General features: G+C 39.5%; 1 protein-coding gene across 3 annotated transcripts in view; it reads left to right on the top strand.

Moving 5' to 3' along the window:
• Nucleotides 1-8,279: 8,279 nt before the first annotated feature.
• ANKRD10 (ankyrin repeat domain 10) overlaps nt 8,280-20,157 on the top strand; it is a 37,566-nt gene continuing 25,688 nt past the window's right edge. For all 3 annotated transcript variants that reach the window (XM_039714322.1, XM_039714321.1, XM_039714320.1), the window contains exons 1-2: nt 8,280-8,602; nt 14,535-14,687. In XM_039714322.1, coding sequence (XP_039570256.1) covers nt 8,402-8,602; nt 14,535-14,687 — 354 coding nt within the window. In that variant the 5' untranslated portion in view covers nt 8,280-8,401. The remainder of the gene's footprint in view (nt 8,603-14,534; nt 14,688-20,157) is intronic.

Raw genomic sequence — 20,157 nt, 5'->3', positions numbered from 1 at the left:
GATTTTTCCATCTCAAGGAAAATATAATTTTTTTAAGTCTTCTTTTTAACTGAGGAGGAAAAGTAAAGATATCAGCAAGATATTTTTAAAAATGAAAAGAAATTTAAGCATCTCATTTAACAGCTTAAAAACATTTCAATTTTAGTATGAAGTTTTGAACTATTTCAGTTATGTTTTTAAAACCAGATTTTAATTTTAAAAATGTTATACTTAATAAAGAAAACATATTCTGAAGGAGCCCATTCATATTTTCAGTAAAAAAAGCAATCGGTATTCCCTGATTGAAAATTTTATCAGGTCTAATTCTAATCCAATGTCTCAAATACTTTCCCAAAATATATTTTTACAATGCCTTTCCAATCCAGATGTAGTAAAAACTATTACTAATCCTGTCTCTCCTAGATCTCAAAGTCTACCTTCCAGTTCAGCAGGAACAAATATTAGTCTCATTTCAAATCCCAGTTGCAGATTTGCATTTTCCTAGAACAATCTTTTCTTCAACACAATAAACCTCAAATGGCACATTCTAAAGTAAGTCTTATCTGTTAGTTGGTGTGTGTGCACAAATTCACCAGAAATACAGATTCCATGCATTTTTGCCCTCAATCAATTTCAAAAAGCAATGAAATAAAATCTGTAACATTTTTCTGTATTTTCAGCAAGTTATGGTGATCCTTGGCCTGGATATTACATTTAGTTACTAAAAACTGCAGTAGGCAGATGGCTACCCAAGCTGAATCATACATAACTTTACTCAAAGTTATTAGGGAAATTGAACATGAAACATTATGGCTGAAGCTTCTGTTTATATGGTCTAACTAAGGTAATTTGGTGGGAATTTTTTAAAATATATTTAAATAAATTGATACAAGCCTCAGTGAGCTAATCAACATAAAATAAGTTTGTTTATCTACTCAGGATTTTGTGGATTTATCAAACTCTAAAACTGGTAAGTGTTATTGTGTATCAGCAAAGAGGTGAAGAAATCTGACTGCTGTGTCATCTAAATGTTGGCTCCTCAAGACGAGTTAAAAGTCCAGGAGCAAAGGGTAGGAATGCCTTGTGCCTGGAACGCCCAGAGTTCCTAGTGAGCGCATTTCAATGAAGATTACGTATCTATAGATAGATATAGATACATACATATATATAAATATAGATACAGATATAGATCACTTAGCATAACAAACAGTTCCTCTAAGAGTTGTATTTCAGAGGACATGCTGTTGATTGTTAGTTTAAAGCAAAATTTAGAGTGCAGATTACTGTGTTTGTCTGAACAGAGCTCAGAGGACTAGCAGTTACTGGGATGAACTGACTAGAGTGAAATCAGACTGAACACATCTAGTTTAATCCTGTATGAACAGACAGATGTGCTATTTTAATTTGGAAGATTTGGTAGAACTGGGACCTGATAGAAAAAATTCTCTGAGTAAAAACATTTCTAAAGCCAAATGCTATTTGGAAGGTTACATTTCTAAACAACAGAAGAAAAATCATCATAGAGGTGTAGAAACATGTTTCACTTCAGCTTTTCAAGGCAATTTCCAGCAACATTTTATTTGCAAAGGAGACAACCACAAGATGGCTCCTTTCATATGATGCAAGCTGAAATAGAAACCATTTCTGATAACACAGGCTGTTTAGATTTTTTTCAATCCCTCTCCTGAAACACCAGGCACCAATGCCCAATGAAGATGTGGTGCCACAATTGCTTTGTTAAATCATGGTTTGGGGAGGAGCACAATCTTTTTGAGAAGTAAGAACTAAATCCCTCAAATACAAGCATCCGATCTCACTGCATAGGATGCAGGTTTCAAGAACACTTGCTAGGCTCAGAGACAGATGTTTCACACTCTTCACCTTCCTCTGGATTTTTGTTTCCTCTCTTTGTAAGTAGAAATGGCATTTTCACTTTTATTAAATACTTTCCCATGTGAAGGTTTCTAGATTATTACACAATTAACCCATCCAGTTTTCCAGATAGCAGTTACTTACTGAATCCAAGCAATCAGCAAGTGAAATTTATATTCACCCTAAATTTTAACTTTTTTTTTTCCTTTATTTTTTACAGTCAGGACACAATTTGAACATGAGGACATTGAAGAACCTTCTTGTTTCTGTGGTTCGGGCTCAATATAAATGGAAATGGTTTGGTATTGATTTCTTATAGTACTGTTTTTAACCACAATACTGGTATTTTGCCACTCAAGAATTGTTAATTTTCAGTTAAAATTTGTAAAAAGTGTGGGAAAAAGAAAGGTAGTTTGTCAAAAAACAAGAACTATAATTAACTACCTTATCTTTTAGGGACTAGACCTCTCAGCTGAGTGCAGCCCAGATGATTCACATACATGAAGAGAAGAGCAGAGTTGCACAGAGGCAGAATTGACAAAGACTTATGATGAAAAAGGTCACTCTTCCCAGGCTCATAAAAGATGGCAGCTTTACAACTGTAGTGCAACAAATCTGTTTTTATTTATTACCCACGAAATCACATCGTTTCCTAAGCAGCAAAGTTTTTAAAAAAGGCTTCTTTACGCATGAGTAAATATTTTCCCAGTGAACTCTTGGTTTGTCTTGCAACCCAACCCTGGTTTATTTAACAGTGAGATTGCTTTCTCCAGGGAAGGCAGTCAGAAATGGGGGATGGGAAAGGGAGAAATTGGCTCTGTCTACAGGGCACAGCTGCTCTTTGCTACTAGCCTCCAACAGAGTAATACATCAGTAATTATTTGAAAGTCAGACAGATTCCCTGCTTTTCTTGCCAGACAAAACTCTGAGAACTGAGGAGTGGAAAGGAGGATAAAGGATTTTCAGTTTACTGTTTTTCCACTCATGACTTTTTTTTCCATGTTAGCAGCTACTGCTGCTATTAATTTTCTGATCTTTGTACCTCCAGAGGCCTCACATATTCTGCACACTCAGTTTTAGCATTTGAACACCAATGTTTCTAAGTTTATGAAATCAGCTTTTACAAAATGTTTCAGCTCTTTTACCCAATAACTTCCATCTGAAAAAAAAAAAGGTTTATTTCCGATGCTGTTTTAGGAGTGATTTAAATAGAACACTTGGTCTTTGCTGAAGAAAGGTGAAGAAAGCTAAAAATCTAGATAAGAACAACATACTTCAAGTGGTGCATCACTCAGCTGTGGTTTAATTTAACCAAAAATAGGAAGTAAATCTAATCTTTGAACTACTCCCTGAAAATTATGAGTCAGTCTCTATTTACACTAGAAAAATGATGTAAAGTTCCCACCATTGCTAAAAAAAAAATCATGGCATCTAAAGAAATGTCACATTTTCATTATAGTTCACTGAGAAAAAAAAGGAAAAAAAGAAATAAAAAAGAAAAAGAAAGAAAAAAGGAAGATGAATAACATCTTAATAAGTTTGTCCTTTTGGAAAATCACCCTCAAAGACAGGAAAACAGAATGAACAATGACCCACAGACCCAGAACCACATTCAGGCATAATGCAGGATGTAAACAGCGACTCTGTGACAACCTCCTTCAAAGACAAGAGGTTTAATGGGACTCAGGACCAGACAAAATTTGAGGAACTTCTTATGTGACTGGGCACATCAATTTACATGACATTTGTGGAGAAGTGTTAGCCTAAGAAGCCTTCAGGCTCCCAAGATATCTATCAGCTCTGTGCAGGCACAGCAGAGAACTTGTGTAAACTTATCCGTTCTGCAGCAGCAGCTGGCAACAGAGACAAATATTCTTGGGCATCTCAAATGGCACTAGAAATGTATGTATGGGCAACTAAATAAAGCCCTAAGTGTTAACCAGTGCAAACTTTCTACAGCAAGAATGGAGGAATTTGAATGAATTTTGGTTTTGATTGAATTCTAGAATACTTTTTACAAAAAAACAAAACAAAACTAAAAAACAACAACAACAAAACAACAGATTCCTGACTTTGTCCAGTACAAGTTATTATAAAATGCTCCATATTCAACCTGTCTGAAAAAAAATCCAAGCAAATATAATTTATTTGTATCACAGTGGCACAGAGAAGACAAGTACACTACAGCTAAGTAACACAGCAAATCCTTTTCCACAAACCACATGTTTAAAATAACATGTTTACTTTTAAAATATACACTTGTTAGACTAGTTAATATTCAAAAAGCCTTCATTTATAGACCATTTTATTTCTGTGCCATTAGCCAAAAGAGAACATAAAAGCAAACTTCTCTAAAATAGAGCAAATCTCTTCTTCCACTCCACTTTGCCTATAAGCTCCTCTGTGTGTTCTGCTGTTTGAAATTTAATTCTGTTAAACGCCCCAACAAAACATGAAGTCTTCCTCCTTGATCTGACAGAAACAGAAACAGAAACAAAGCTTCTCACTTCCCTTAAAAGACCAAGAATAGAACTGAGGATGAAATTAATGCAAATAGGACTGCAAATAACTACTTTTTTTTCAAATATACAAAAATGTGTTCTACTAAGTTTAACAGGTGAACTCTCTGAGTAATTAAAAAAACCAAGAATGTATTTTTTAAAATAAATAATACTGTAAGCATTTACAATACTAATTACTGCATTCCAATAAAGACTTCAGTTTAAAATACATATTAAACATAAAAACAGAAAATGCAAAGAACCTGAAATGTTACATATTACTGTGCCCCTTTTTCAAAAAAGTTTGTAAATCCCAGTTTAACCCATGACTCTCAATTTCTTCAATTATGTCATGTGCAAAGAGACCATAATAGCAGGTAAAGGAAACCAGATCTATCATCTAGAAAGAGGTTAGAATCACAAAACAGATTTATATTTTATGTATCTGATCTTTTCTGCAGCAAGACTGTTGAAAATCTCTTTAAGATGTGTCTTGTTCTGTACAGAATTAAGCTACAATATGATAGAGAAGTACAAAATAATAAATTATAATGTAATTGAAACGAAATGTTAAAAACTCCAGAATTTCCATGTCCTCAGTTTCACAAGATATTACAGTAATTAAAGATTTTACTTCTATTAAATTTAATTAACTTATGAAGTCAGTTGCCAAAATATTTTAAGGAGGTCAAAGGAAATGCAGAATATCAAAACATATACATTTTTACATTTATCTGGATAATGATTCACATTTCAAAAAATAGAGAGACAAATGTGATTTCACAAGTCATATGCCAGCTACAGACTGATTAAGGAATCAGTCTCATACAGAGAGCACTGTGCTGTGCTATTTTGGAACTTTTGGTGTAGATCACTAGCACGGAAATAAAAACGTTTGACCTCATAACAAAGAATCTAGTCACAAAACAAGATATACCAGAGTTCATTTCCACATGCCAAATTCCTGCATAGCATTGTTAAAGCCTCTTCCCCTCCCTGCATTCTCCTTCCACCCCTCCAAAAGAAATGCAGTGGTAGTTGTCTACCTTGTAGAATCACTAGCAGGTAAATGAAGTCACTGTCCATAAGGAAATTAGACAGACTGCCTTTGTCTGGTGTGGCAGTTTCCATATCCCTGTATGACATAAAAAACAAATCTTGAATATTAATCTTCTCAAGGCCAGGGATCTTTTTGTTCCTCCTCACTATAACCCAAGTTCTTTACACTTGTTGCCTTTTATGATAGTTATAAACAATATGTGAACAACTATGTCAGTGCTTATACACTACACTATAAAAAACATTGCTTTTTCAACCTGGGAAACCATGTTCTTTAATACCAAACATTTTGGTAAGGTCCATACTATGACATAAGGTGTGGTATAGGTTGGGGGTTTGGTTTTGGTTTGGTTTTGCTTTTTCCTTGTTTGTTTTTGGGTTTTGTGTGGTTTGGTTTTTTTCTTTTTTTCTTTCAATTGCTCCATCGTATAGGATCTGCATTAGTTAATCCCCAAACCATGCAGTAAATAAAAGTGTTGGCATCTGCCTAGCTGCACATGGGAAAAAAAAATCCCCATAACCCAGGATGAGAAGTGCATAGAGGATGATGAACTTTCAGAGCTTTGAAAACCAAGGCCAGGTCCAACATAAAATGATCCAATAAAATGTTTGTTTTTGTAAGGCTAAGGATAAGGGACTGAACTGAAAGTTGCTGTAGCTGAAAGTACTCCCTCCCCTGGCCAAAGCATTTTGCTTGCCCGTGCTTCAGTGTCACCATCTATAAAAGGGCTGATCTGCAATCCATCCTCCTCTGCACATTGTTCTGAGATCTATAACTTGGCAGCATTCTAGAAGCTGAAGCAATACTTTATTTTGGTGAATATATAATAATATGTAGGGGATACAAATATTAGCTGCAGTAATGCCTCACATTGAAATGCCTCGTTTGTATATGCATATCACAGTGTTATGTTTTTTACTTCAAAGCACTTTGATTAATTGAGCTTCTTACAACCACTCAAGACAGGATTTTATTATTCCCATTTTGCAGATTAAAAAAAAAAAATTAAATAAGCCTTTACAATTCAAATAAAGACAGCTAAGGTTAAAACAAAGTTTCTGAAAGCAAGATTTCCATCTGCATATTCTGACTTGATACAGCTATAAAAATATAGCCACATTTCAAGTTAATTATTTTTATTAATTTAGAGTTAAATATCTTGATACCACACTTGTGCTTCGAGTCCTAAATACAGAGAGATGTATGTTACTATGTGCAGATCAAAACAAAGCTTTGAGAACACACAAAAAAAAGGTGTTTAATTTTGCTATGATTTCTACCGTCTAAATCCATAGTTTGTAGCTCAGGCCATCCCTGTGATATTTTAAGGAAAATCTTAAGCCAAATCTCCAGTTTGCTGCTGTTGCAACAGCTTTCTGGAAAGAACCTTCTCTACATGAGAGCAGTACATTCCAACCAAACACCCACTCTTTGTCAGTGCCTTTCCATAATGCATGAATTCCTTAATCACCTTCTTGAAGGCTAAAAAAAGGTGTATGCTGACTGTCCAATTCCTTTCCTAAGATTTTACATATGTACAAAGAGAGTATTTGCCATGGGATGCATATGTCAGAGGGGTGTTTTGTGCTGGGCTATAAGCCAAGGTGCAGTTCTTTCTGTGTGCAGGTGATTTTCTTTGTGCTGGAACCTTATCTCTGAGCACTGGATACTGTACACACACAGCTTTATACATGCCAAAACGAAAAGAAGCCAAATAAATGTGAGGAATGCCGACAGAATCAAATTTGTGAGAAGTCAGAAGTCCTATATTAAGAAAAAGATATTTCACAGCATCTTAATGATCAATTTAGACTGATTTTAAATAAAAACTTTTTAAATGCCTGGGTCTCTTGACACTTTTAATAGAAGTTTATTTGTTCCTTCTTTGCCTCAGAATATAACTCCTGGCTTGCATTGCTTGATAATGTATACTGAACAAGGAATACTCTTTGACACCCAGAGAAGTTGTGGAAGCCCCTGGAAATGTTCAAGGGCAGGTTGGATGGAGATCTCAGCAACCTGGTCTAGTGGAAGGTGTCCCTGACCATGGCAGGGGGGTTGGATGGTCCCTTCCAACTGAAGCCATTCTATGCTTCTGTGATTCCATGATTTTCAGCAACAGGTGAATGCACTTACATTTAAAAAATTATACTCTTCATTGCCATCAATTAAATTTTACTGGTGTCAGAAAAAGACGTTCACAAATACTTCGGACAGAAAACAATTAGGAGCAACCGACAGAAGCTCCTTAAAATTTCTGTGGAGCCACTATTCAAGGGCTGGTTGCTGGTTTAAACAATTTAAAATCAGGCATTGCCATTTTAACCAGACACTGACAGGGTTACCCTTTGGTTTGCAACCCACTGAGGAGGACAAACCCACAGTGATATGCGAGTGCTGAAGCTGCCCTGACAGCACGTCCGTGGTGTACGGGAGCAAACCACGACAGGCGCTGCCCCGCGGCTCAGCCCGTGCCGGCACCACTCCCCAAGGATACAAAGCGCTCCGCCCGCCCGGCCGCCTCGGACAAAGGAAAACCCGGCAGCGGGAGAGCAGAGCGGAACGGGGAAAGGGGAGGGACAGAATGAGGGAGAAGGGGAGAAAGAGGGAGAGGGAACGAGAAGGAGGGAGAGGACGAAAGGGGGAGGGAAGGGAAGGGAGAGCGGGAGGGGGGGAGGAAAGGCGGAGAGACGCGGCGAGGGAAGGAGGGAGAGGCGAACCCGGAGTGGGAGGCGGGAGGAGGAAAGAGCACGAACGGGAAGGGGAAGGAGGGAGGGAGGAAGGGAAGGAAGGAGGGGAAGGGAAGGGAGGGAGAGGAGGGAGGGCAGGGGAGCAGCCCCGCCCCCCCCGCTGCGCCCCGCCCGGGGCCGCGCGCGCCAGCCGCAGTCGCCGCCGCTTCCCGCCAGGGCAGCGCGCGCCCGCCCGCTCCTCTTTCCCCTTCTCCCTCCCCCATTCCTTCCTATTCCCTCTCGCCGCTCTCCCGCTCGCCATGTCGCTGGGAGCCGGCCCCGAGGCGGGCTTCTCCAGTGAGGAGCTGCTGACCCTGCGCTTCCCCCTGCACCGCGCCTGCCGCGATGGGGACCTGCCCGCCCTGTGCACGCTGCTCCAGAGCTCGCCCCGCTCCGACCTGGCGGCCGAGGATTCCTTCTATGGCTGGACGCCCATCCACTGGGCCGCGCACTTCGGCAAGGTGGGGCCTGGCCGGGCTCAGCCGGCGGCGGGAGCGGGGGTGGGAACGGGAATGAGAAGGGGAACGGGAAGGAGAAGGGGAGCGGGAAGGAGGGCGCGATTCCCGCTCGCGCGCAACGCGGCGCCATCTTTGCCCCTCGCGCGCGCTGTGCCGGGAGGCGCCGCCGCCCCCCGCCTCTCCTCACCGCCTCCTGCCGCTCCTCGGGGAATCGGGCGGGACCGGGGCGGACAGCCGTGGCGCTTGGCTCCGTTCCTGTCCCCGCGGTCGGCGAGGCGTGGGTGGCCGCAGGTCACGGGGCTGGCGGCACCTGCCGTCTCGGCACCGCTCATCCCACCCCCACTGCCGCCGGCAGCCGCCCCTCTCCCTCCCCGCCGCTTTCCCGGCTGGCAGCGGCAGCCCCGGGCCACGGGCACAGGAGAGAATGATGAGGAGCAGCCATAGCCCCCGGACACCCCCGGCGGGCGCCGGCCATGAGGGCCGGAGGCACGGCCGCGGCGCGACCCCTTCTCCGCCCTCGGCTGATCGTCCTTCGCCGCCGGCCCTGCCTGCCTGCCTGCCTCCCTCACGGGGCGCTGGGCGCTTTGTCTGCGCGGTCTGCTCCCGATCCGTGTCGTCCTCGGGCTCCGCACCTGGAGACCGTGGTGTTGTGGTGCCCGTGGTGTTGTGGTGCCCGTGTTATGACAACCGGCTCGGTCGCAGTTTGGGCAGGAGGTGCTTGTTGTGCCTGTACGGCGCTCCCCTTTTGCCTTCAGTAGGAAAGATAAATTGTGGTTCATACGTATGGAATTTTGTGCGTTGGCGTCGATGCATTGCAGAAATTGGCGTCGATGCATTGCAAAAAAGACTAACTTCACATCTTAGAATGGGCGATATTCTAATTTCTCGATTTTAATGTATGCATTTCCTGTTTCTGATGCAGTGAGTGTCTCAGACTATGCAGGATTCCAGCCTAGAGTGTTGGGATGTGGTTTTTTTCCTCATTGATTTGTCTGAGTTCAGTATTCGAGGGGCTTTTGTTCTTGTTCTCCCTCCCATTTCCCATATACTTCTATTTGCTTATTGGTTGTGTGCCAGAGGAGGACGATTGATGTGCTTAGGCAGTTGTCATGGTTTATAAAAGGACATTAGGAGATGGTTTCTATATGTTATGTGATCTTAGCTTTTCGAAGCAGCTTTATCTAAGTAGTTTTCTAGTCCTAAAACAAAGGAAAACAAAAACCCCTAAACCCACAAAATCCAAAATGTAGAATAGTCTTGTATCCGATGAGAAAGAAGCTGATAATCTGCACTCCGAAAAAAATGGAGTGCCTTTATTTTCCTTGCTAAGTACACTCGCAGGAAGTATTAAGGTACTAATTTGCCTTACAGTCTTCTGTTTCTTTTTTCCGTCTTGTAAGGATTTCTTTTCAGTATGAGCTTCTGGCAGTCGTGCAAGGTAGTAGTTACTTAATTATTGGCTATAGATTTTGGATAGTGTATGTGTTTTGTTTTTTCCTTTAAGCATCTTCAGCTCTCTGCTAACCATACTAGGTTGAGTGAGCTTTTGTGTGCATTCCAGTTTCTGAAGAGACTCTTGCAGAAATAGCAAACAAAGGGAGCAAGTCAGCATGAGCTTTTGTGTGCATTCCAGTTTCTGTTGAAGAGACTCTTGCAGAAATAGCAAACAAAGGGAGCAAGTCAGCCTGCAACACGTTATGCTTTTATTTTCTGTTTTCATTCTTAGGTATGGGCAAAATTTGATAGGTGGTGGTGTTACATAGGGGGGAAATCTGGCAGATGAAATGAAACTTACAAAGGTGACATAGGCAGTAAATGGGTTTTTCTAGAACTTTGTTCATATGTTTTTTCCTAAAAGCCATCAGATCCAGGCAGCAATTTGTGGAAGTTATCTACGTACTTTATGGTCAAGTTGTGTTCCTTTCTCAGAGCCAAAGACTGCACTTTGAAACACTTTGAAGAAGTTACAGTAGTGTAACTGGATCCCAGACCTGACGGGCTTTGTGTTTGTGTGGCATAGTTACGCTTGTACCTTTCACGGGTTAGCTGAGTGTTGCCAGCAGTGACACAAGAGCTGCTCGGATGCATGTCTTACGTTCACGTTTGTGGCGTTTTTGTTTCCCAAATTCACATTCATCAAAACAAAATAGAAAATTCTTCTGTTTCTCAAAGTACCACAGTTTTCAGATGTTAATTTTTGAAGTGCTGCTTAACAGTTACTGAACAGGTCTCTTTCTCTTCACTTCTTTGTTTTTCTAGATTTTGTGGGATAATCACTTGTGGTTTTTTTCTTTTCCTGGAAGAAATTATGTGATGACAGAGCTTCATGTCTGTATGTCTGATATAGGGCCAGTAGTAGCATGGTCCACCAGACCATTGCTTCTCACTGCAGCTCTGTAGGATGCTGAAAAGACAAAATTGATTTAGTTCTTTTCTGGAACTACTTGTGAGCAATGAAATCTAACCCAGTTCACACATGTACACACATGTGTGCCTGCACACACAGCAGGAGTCCAGGTTTGGTGAACTTCAAAGAGAATTTTCTTTCCCTCTGCCTGTGGCACAGGTTGAACGTAAGATGGCTCTCCCTGCATCAAAGGGCAGTCCAGAATTACAGTGAAGCTGTGTAGAGCTAAATTCTTGCATGCAGTTGTAGATATGTTTCAGGGAGGAAGTAGCAGCAACAGTCAAGTTGGTTATAAATGAATATGTGAAAGAGGAAAGGTGGCTTATGGGGGAGAAAATACTGGTGTAACTGCACCAGTACCAGTAAAAATGGGGTCTCTTACAACTAAAAGTGAAAACACAGAGTTCTTGAATACCTTACTCTAAAACACACTTCTACAGTTTGCAGTTTATTACAGTTTGTAATACTTAAAATACCAGCAAAGTCAATTGCAGGTGATGGATATTAGAGCTTGTATTTCTAGGTTTAATACCTGGGCATTTAATGACAGTATGGAGCTCCTTTTAGAGATAGTAGCAAGTGCAAATTTACTTGCTGTGTTGAGTACCTGTGGTAGAGTTTGCATTTTCAGGACATTCCCTGACCGGAGAAAAGTGCTTGTCTTCTGAGATGTGAATTAATTCCCATTAGAGTTTCTGTATTTTAATTGGAGTTAATTCTATAGTGCCCTAAATTACGCTGGTATTCCACAGATTTCTGAGAAGATGGGTCAGAATGTAAAAATGTTAATAGTCTAAAAAAAGTTACCAGAGAGGTAGAAAATACAGGGCTTGCATAAAAAATTGATTTTCATCTTAATTTTAGTTCACTTTATTTTGGACTAGCATTAATTTTCTTTTTAATCACTTACAATCAAATTCTTATTTTCTCTGACCATATCTCTTTGCTTGTGCTCTTCGCCTGCTTTTCTTTTTTGTCTTTTGACTGTTTACATTATAGGAAGCAAAATAGTAGTAAATACATTCTGTTTCTTTAGGAACAAAAGCGGTAGAGATAAAAATGCCTGTCTCCTGCTTGGTACTTTGCCAGTGGTGTGGTCTGTATGGAGGCCTGTCTTTCTTCACTAAATCAATTTAACCTCTGCTTTAGGTTGGAAAATATCCTCTGTATTAAATTTAGGTTATTTAATGAAATTGGACTTGTGTGTCCTGATATCAAGCATAAATGATCAAGTCAAGTATTGTTTTTTGTTGTGTTGACTTTTCCTGTTCATGGATGGAATTAATCTTGTTCTTCCATAATGCTGGAAGAAGCAGGTTTTTCTGACAGCCATGATACACAAAATCTATACTCAAGCTTTTAATGGGATGAAATGTATTCATAGTTAAAGCCCTATGACTCTAAAGTCAGAGTATGCAAGGAAAAAAAAAAAAGAAAATGTTTAAAAATGAGGTTACATGGATAATCATGGTGTGTGGCCAGCTTAGATTTAAGTAGTGCAGGACAGTGCTGGTGAATCAGTTTGTGTTTTTTTCCTTTTCACTTGATGGGCTGATTCCTGATTAAGGAATTCTTTTAGCCTGGTGCCTGTGCAGGAAATATTATTCTTTCCTGAAGTTGTAATGCTTGTCTGGAAGTGTTTTCAAATGAACTCTATTAATAAAGTCTATTGTTCTAAAAACTGGCTGAAATTTATTTTTGCCTTCAGTTACCACAGACAAACCCCTTGGTGTAGCTGGAGGGGTGTTTTCTATCACATGACTTATTAATAGTCACAGGGTTACAATTTAATTAATAGTTACAGGAGGATTGACAGCAGTATTATGGATGCTAACATGTGAAGATCGTGGAGAGTCTAATATTGGCAAATACAAAATGTAGTTCAGTAGTCTAGCGTTGGAGTTAGAAATTTTCTCAAACAAGTTACTGGATGTGGAGGTTTTCCCCCAACAAAAGTGCTTATTTTCTTTTGAAAAGCTACTTTCTCTTTGGCAATGTTGATGTTTATGGAGCTAGACTCATTAATATGCAAAATTCCTGTTATCCTCACCCTTCCATCATGCAGTTAGTGAGTTCCTGGTACAACTGTGTCCAGCCTTAACTCCATTACAGTCCAAAAAAATTACTTCTGTATATCCCAAGGGATAGGGTTCACATGTGTGTTTGAATTATATGAGGGAAGGAAACAAATGAAGTTGACACCTTAATTGCAAAAACTAATATAAAACACTTCATTACAGTGGTTGGTACTTTTATCTTATTTGTAATTCAGCAAGATGAGAAATGTACAGGTTAGGAGAGGGAGAAGGAAAGGCTGACATACAGGAACAGAGAAGAATGTTATAATCCTGATGTTGATACTTCTGAGTCAAGCTGCCAGCCCACATTCAGATATTTAATTGCTCCTTTATGGACAGCTGTGGTGTGGCTGATGTTTTCTTTAATTGTGATACACTGAGACACCCACAGATTTGTTTTATATGAACCAATGCCTGAGCTGGTGTAAGGGTCTTTGTTTTGCTGCTGGTATTTGTTTTGTGCAGTGGTATTTGTTTTGTACCCACAGTAAATGGATGCCTAGACTAAACTGTTTATTTCAGCATAGTGAGTTTCTTTTCCTGTCAACAAGACAATGTTACTGGGTGACAGGAAAGGAGTGTTGTTTTGACTATTTTTGAGAGTTGAGGTCATCGTAGCCGGGGTTTGCCTAGTTTCTAAAAATGAGAAGTTAGGAACCTTTAAAAATAGTATCTGGTTATCTGACACTTCTGGTTGGTATGTTAGGAAAAAAGGCAGAATATAATTTGACAATTATTGCAATTTTTTAAAAGAAAAAATGCTTTTTATCTTTGTGGTGCCACAAGCAGCCTGTTTTGTTTTTAACAGTTTCTTATCTGAAATAACCAGAAAATGGTGGAATTAATTTATTCCTTTTATAGATTTAACATATTATATATGTATTCTTAAGTATTAGTTTTCTTGACTAATCTTCTGTCACTCCAGGAGTGCATTAAAGAAATGAAAAATCTTTTTGTTTTTCTGATTTAGCTTTATATAAACTCTGCTGAGAGTATGAGTCCAGCATCTATGTGTCTCCTAACAACACTTTTGTTTTGGCAAATGTTATCTAATCATGTCTGGTTAGTATCATGTTTGCTGAATTGGAACTCTCCCCCCTTTTTTTTTTTCCTTACTTCTCTTTCTTCCCTTTCCACCCTCTTAACAAAAATGAACTGAATATCTCTTCTAGTTAAGACTGAAGTGTTTATGCCCCCTTTTCCTCTTTTCTCAAATTAAAGATGAAATTCAGTTTTGCAGGTGAGAAATACTTCTCAGGTGTGGTCTATGACCAAATGAGGAAGGAGGAGGGAGGAAATCCTAAATTTCATATTCTGTCTTGTTTTTCATTCATGTAGTCTTACTGGTAATTTTAGCTTTTTTAGGTTTTATGTATTTATTACCACATGCTAATTGTCATAGCACATCTGTGTAACGTTTTTGGTTTTATTTTCCCTCATGTCTTTAAAGCTGGAGTGCCTAATGCAGTTAGTAAGAGCTGGAGCTTCTGTAAATGCCAGTACAACACGTTTTGCTCAAACACCAGCCCACATTGCTGCTTTTGGAGGACATCCACAGTGCCTGAATTGGTTGATTCAAGCGGGGGCCAACATAAACAAACAGGTATGGATTAATGTGTGTTTCATGTATGCATATAGTTCTGCAAGGGTTGTCTTGATCCCTTTTTATGACATGTATGAGCCTTACATTAACATACAGATGCTTTATTTTTGACATCAGCTGAAGTCAAGTGACTTAATTATCAGTTATAGACATTTTACATTGCAATAGAGGTAGGACTGATAAATGTCCTTTAAGCCTCTAGGGGATTGGAGGATATTTGTTTTAGGAATTGACATCTTGCTGCTTCTTGAACAAAGTGGTAATGTTGCCTTGCTATTGGCAGCATTAGCAAATACTCTGATACTGTAGTGCTGCTGCAGGGGCAAGAAAAGACTAGTGAGGAACATAATAAATATGCTAAGAATTGAAAAATTTACTATTATCTGCAGAACCATGAGACCTTTGTGGTGCTTCATGATTTACTCATAGATCTAACTAGTAAGAGCTGCCTTGATTTATTAAGGTGCATCTGGGTTTATGTTGTTTTTCTTTTAGATTATTTCTGAAGCTTTTCTAGTAGCTTTCTGAAAGTAGATGAGAAACATGTACTTGACTAACAAAGAATAAGTGATTTAAAAAGTTTCATTTGCCCCTTTTTTTTTTTTACTATAACTTCCATTAGTTTTAGGTGAGTATGTAATATATTTGGTAGCAGAGAGTGCTATTAATACAGAAAAAAATCCTGCAAAGAAGTGTTGTACTTTGGTACAGTAACAACACAGAATCAATACCTAAAAATTATCATAATGTTTTTGAAGAAAATATTTGAAGTACTGAATGAATCTGTTATGTATGCTGGTCATACATAACGTCCTTTTTAATGGTAATTAAAAGTATTTTTAATAATATTCTGAGAATAATTATTACTACAGCATATGCTGTTGTTAAAAGCTGTGGTATAGCACAGCATCCATAAAATGTCTGGCCTGTTAAATCTTGCATCATACTTTTCTTAAAATATTTAAGGGCCAGACTGCGTTTTGTATGCAGTAGAGTTAAGCTAAGTCTGCTGAAGAACTAAAACATTTGCATTTCTAGAGTTTGGTTCTCTTTTTTTTTTAAGCTGTGCAAAAATAAGAAATGGGGAAGTTTGTGTTGAGTTTTCAGAAAAGAAGTCTGGTGCATTGAGAACAGCTGTGAGACACCAGGAGAATTGTAGAAACAATGAAGGTGGCTGGATGCAGAGGCTATAGATCGCATCTTCTCCTTGATACCTGACAAAAGTAACTTATGCAAAAAGTTATTGCTGCATAGTGGTAGAATCTTCAGAAGAGAAAATACAAGAACTGTAAATGCATCTGGAGACCAGGTAAGAATGTAAAGAAATGGTGATTAGAGAGGAAACGTGGCATGCACAGAATAAAGATATACAAATAACTGCTAAATGAGAAGAGAAGAATGAATGAAAGTGAATGAATGAGAAGAATGAAAGTTTCCAGCTATGAGGATAAAGAGAAGAACTGACCAGTGAGGTTGAAATGGATTTGAAGAACAAGCTTGATGTCCTGGAACATGATGAGGGGGGAAAAAAATTCACATGTAGTGAGTGAGGTGGTAGCAAAGAAGAAAGTAGCAGCTAGCTCCCAGAAGAAGAGAAGAGTGTGGAGAGATCTCTCCATGGGCTGAGGGCAACATGCAGATGGCTGTGAAAGAAAGCAGAAGGCAGTATAATCTGCAGTTAAAAATGGGCAGGAGACTCATTCCAGCTTAAAAGAAGTTATTAAGGCAAGCCAGTGATCAGGAGTCTGTATGTTGCTGGCTGGTTGCCAGAGCAAATGGTCCTCCACATTGTCAGGTTCTCAGATAGTGATGATGGTATCCTGTAGACTGCTAGGGGCAGACTGAGGCAGTGACAGACCACAGACACAACAGAAGTGGGTCCTGAGAGCTGACACAGTGGGTGCCTTGTATGTCGTTAATGGTAGGCTAAAGTTACACTTGAATGTAGTAACTTTTTTTTGCACCCACAAAATACTAATTGAACAGATGACCAGAGTTATTTCAGACTCAGTTTAGTGACAAAATAAATACCTCTGGTTAATTAAAATGGTAGTAGAAGCAAAAAAGTCTCTGAAGTTTGTAGGATACAACTGGTCAGTCACACTGTTTTCTCATGCACAAGCACTGAAAGCTAGGCAGCGTGCCTTGGTGATAACTAAAGCAGAAAGCTCATCCCACAGATAGTTGGAATGTTTCATACATGGCTATGTAAAGCACAGTGCATGCTTTGCTATCCCCAGTTCCTTCAGCTGTTTATTGAATTGCAGTCAAATTCTACTATTCTTGTTTGATTTGAACTCCTTAAATGGTCTCTGTTCCTTATTTAACTTGCAAGCACTTTTAGGTGATCATCTAGGGCTTCCACCCACACTTTTTGAGCTTTTGGAGCACTCTTTCCTGATGTGTATTTTGTTTATTCCTTCCAGCTCGCTGACTGATGCTGTACTCCAAACAGACATAGTCACTGGCTAATGCTTGTGTGAGGACAAGTGTTCCATGGACACTGGATACAAAACACATGCTGAGAGAGATCTGGGAATGCTTGATATTTAAACTAGTAAACTTTTCCTTCCAAACTGACTTCTGGTCATTGGCTACAGACTAACCCTTCACTTCTGGAAAAAGAAAAGGATAGCTTCTGAAAAGGAATCCACTCGAGTCTCTCAGTTTTACCGTAAACCTCCGGTACTCAGTAGAGTTTGCATGCATGTTTCATACCTGCCCTGAGGTATTGTATTGTAGCTCATGCTGCCTGCCCTGAAGTTTAGGAAAACTTAAACATGTCTTATCTCGTTGCTGGTGACAGTTGCCCAGGATGCTTCTCAGGCAGCAGCAATGAAGGACAAATGCTGAAAACTGCTTGTCCCAACTGCACTTTGTTCCCCAAATAAATTATGTGAGTATATCCTGTGATGTCCAGCCCTCTTATGTAACTGTGTGTGCTGGCTAGAATCACATCTGTCTCTCATCAGTGGGCACTTCCTTACCCCCAGGATCACCATATAAAAGTACACAGGAAGAAAGCTGAAGTGCCAAGCAATGGTCTGTTTCTACCCATCAGTGTATTCAAGACAATGTCCTACTGTTTCTGATTTTTCTTTTTTTTTTCCCCTCAGTGGGCTGTGACTGCTAATAGTTCTTAGTAGTGTGACTCAGGACCTGCATTTGGCTGCCTGCCTGCTCTAGTTCACTGTAACAGTGCAAAGCAATTATCCTGCTAGTTTTCCTGAGGATTTTTTCTGATGTTTTATCCTTGTCACAACACAGATGGTTTCTGGGCTGTTGTATATATTAGATACATCAGATAATAAGTACTTTCTGATTTAGAAAACTGTTGACTTCATTTAAATGTATTTTCCCTCTAGCCTCAGCCTATTAAACATTTCTTTTGTATGTTGCCTTTGTTGATTGGCCAAAAAAAAGTATGTGGCCTGTCATAAAGGGAAGGGAAAAGAAATACTGCACCCTTACAGGGGATGCAACTTACTATTCATGCAGTCAGTTAACATCACATGGCAGTGGTGGCAGATAGTTTTAGGAGAGTTAGACTACCCATAGGAGCAAGAACTGTAAATAGGCTGATATCCTTAGTGGAGAGGAAGAAAACGTTCTTTGGGTATATTACAGGGTTTTTTTAAAACAACAGTTAGGTCTAAATCCAGATAAATAGATTCCATAAGTTCTCACTTGCACACAAAAGCCTTTTAGCAAAGGAGGAAAAGTGCTCTGTGTTCTCTAGTTTCTGCTTTCTAGCTTCAGAAAGGATAGTGTATGGCTTCTAAGAAATGGAAGAAATGAGTAGTGTTTGGAAATGTGATCACCTGATAGATGATTGAAATTCAGTCAGTTAAGGAATGGAGTTGGTTTGTAATTCTTATCAAGTAAGGGCTGCTGTGTCTTAGTCAGGTATCACTACCAGAAGTATTTTAGAAGTGCTTGTGCAGTGTTGAGGTTTAACCCCAGTGGAATCTAAGCATCACACAGCTGCTTCCTTTTCCCCCCCACAGTGAGGTGAGGGGGAGAATCAGGAGGGAGGTGTGAGAACTCATGGATTGAAATAAAGACAGGAAACAAAGAAAAAGAAATCCAAGAAAACAAAGTGATAAAACATTTTCAAAAACCTCACAGCACAGCGCAAAAAGCTTTGTGGCTCACCACTACCTCACTGATTCCAGCCAGTGCTGGAGCAATGACAGCCCCAGTTCTGCTTACTGAGCATGATGTCTTATGGCATGGGATAATCCTCTTGTCCATTTGGGTCAGTGGTCCCAGCTGTGGCACACCCAGCCTAGAGCATTGGTGTACCAAAAACACTTTGCTGGTCACGAACCCAAAAATGGGTACTGTGGAAGAAATTAACTCTCCCATCCAAAACAGTATACATAGTTGAAAGTTTTCAGTACAAATGTGTGTGGAAGCTTTTTATTTTAAAAATAAATTCCTGCAAGTAAGTTAAGCTGCTTTTGGTTGGTGGGTTGTTTTGGTTTTGGGTGGGGATTTTTTTTGTTTGTTTGGGGTGGGTTTTGTTTGGTTTGTTTGATTGTTTTGGGTTTTTTTTGTGTTTGGTTGCTTTTTTAATAAATGGAAGGAATGTAAAGGTACCAATGAGTGAGATCAATTGAATCATGTCCAGGGACTTGGAATTTGGAGAACAAAATAGGAGATGTGCTCTGAATTCAACTGGACCATCCTTAAGCTATCAGAATCCAGGTCTCAAAGAGACAGGAGGAGGAGAAATTCAGTAAAAAATGGCTTTAGACTGAATTGAAAAAAATACTCATGCATGAAAGAGGCCTGGGAGGAGAGTTTGAGAAAAGTATTTAATTGGTAGGGGAAGTGTCTTTCGAGGTTAAGAGCATAGTGAGGAACTGGAAACTGATTAATCAAGCTGAGATAGATTTACTGATTAAAGCCAACAAAAGCAAAAGACTCTTCAGCCACATAAATAAAAACATAATAAGGAAGGAAGCTAGATGTTTATTCAGTAAAATGAAATAGAAGTCAAAGATAATCTAGTCATGACCCCAAGCTAGAGAAAACTGCCCTTGTCTGTGTGAGAGGGTAGCCGTTGTTTCCAGGAGCAAGGAGGAAGGCATTCAGTAATGAGCTGCAAAAACTAAATGTCTGTGATGGTTCACAAATCCTTTTTGCCATTTCTTCAAGAGCACTGTGTACAAAATATTTACTATCCAAATGTATTATCTTGAATTCTAAATTAGTGAAACTTAGTTTGAGTTTCTACTCATTTATTGATAATGCATCCTCTAGATTGCGAGACAAGTTTGGGCTGTTTGTGCAGTGTTGCAACAGAGGGACAAGTTCTGCTCTAGTTGTGAAAGGCCACTACAAGTCCTTCATGCTTCTCTTCCTGGAATATTATTACAAAAGGGGTTGTATCAGACTCAAGCACAGATGGGGAGTGTGACCAATTTAAAGGATTATGAGGGGTAATGAGGAATTAATAGAGCTT

Source organism: Passer montanus, unplaced genomic scaffold (genome assembly GCF_014805655.1).
Source record: "Passer montanus isolate IOZ18808 unplaced genomic scaffold, ASM1480565v1 scaffold3, whole genome shotgun sequence".
In the NCBI taxonomy this organism is placed as follows: Eukaryota; Metazoa; Chordata; class Aves; order Passeriformes; family Passeridae; genus Passer; species Passer montanus.
This window is presented reverse-complemented; position numbering and strand designations above follow the sequence as displayed.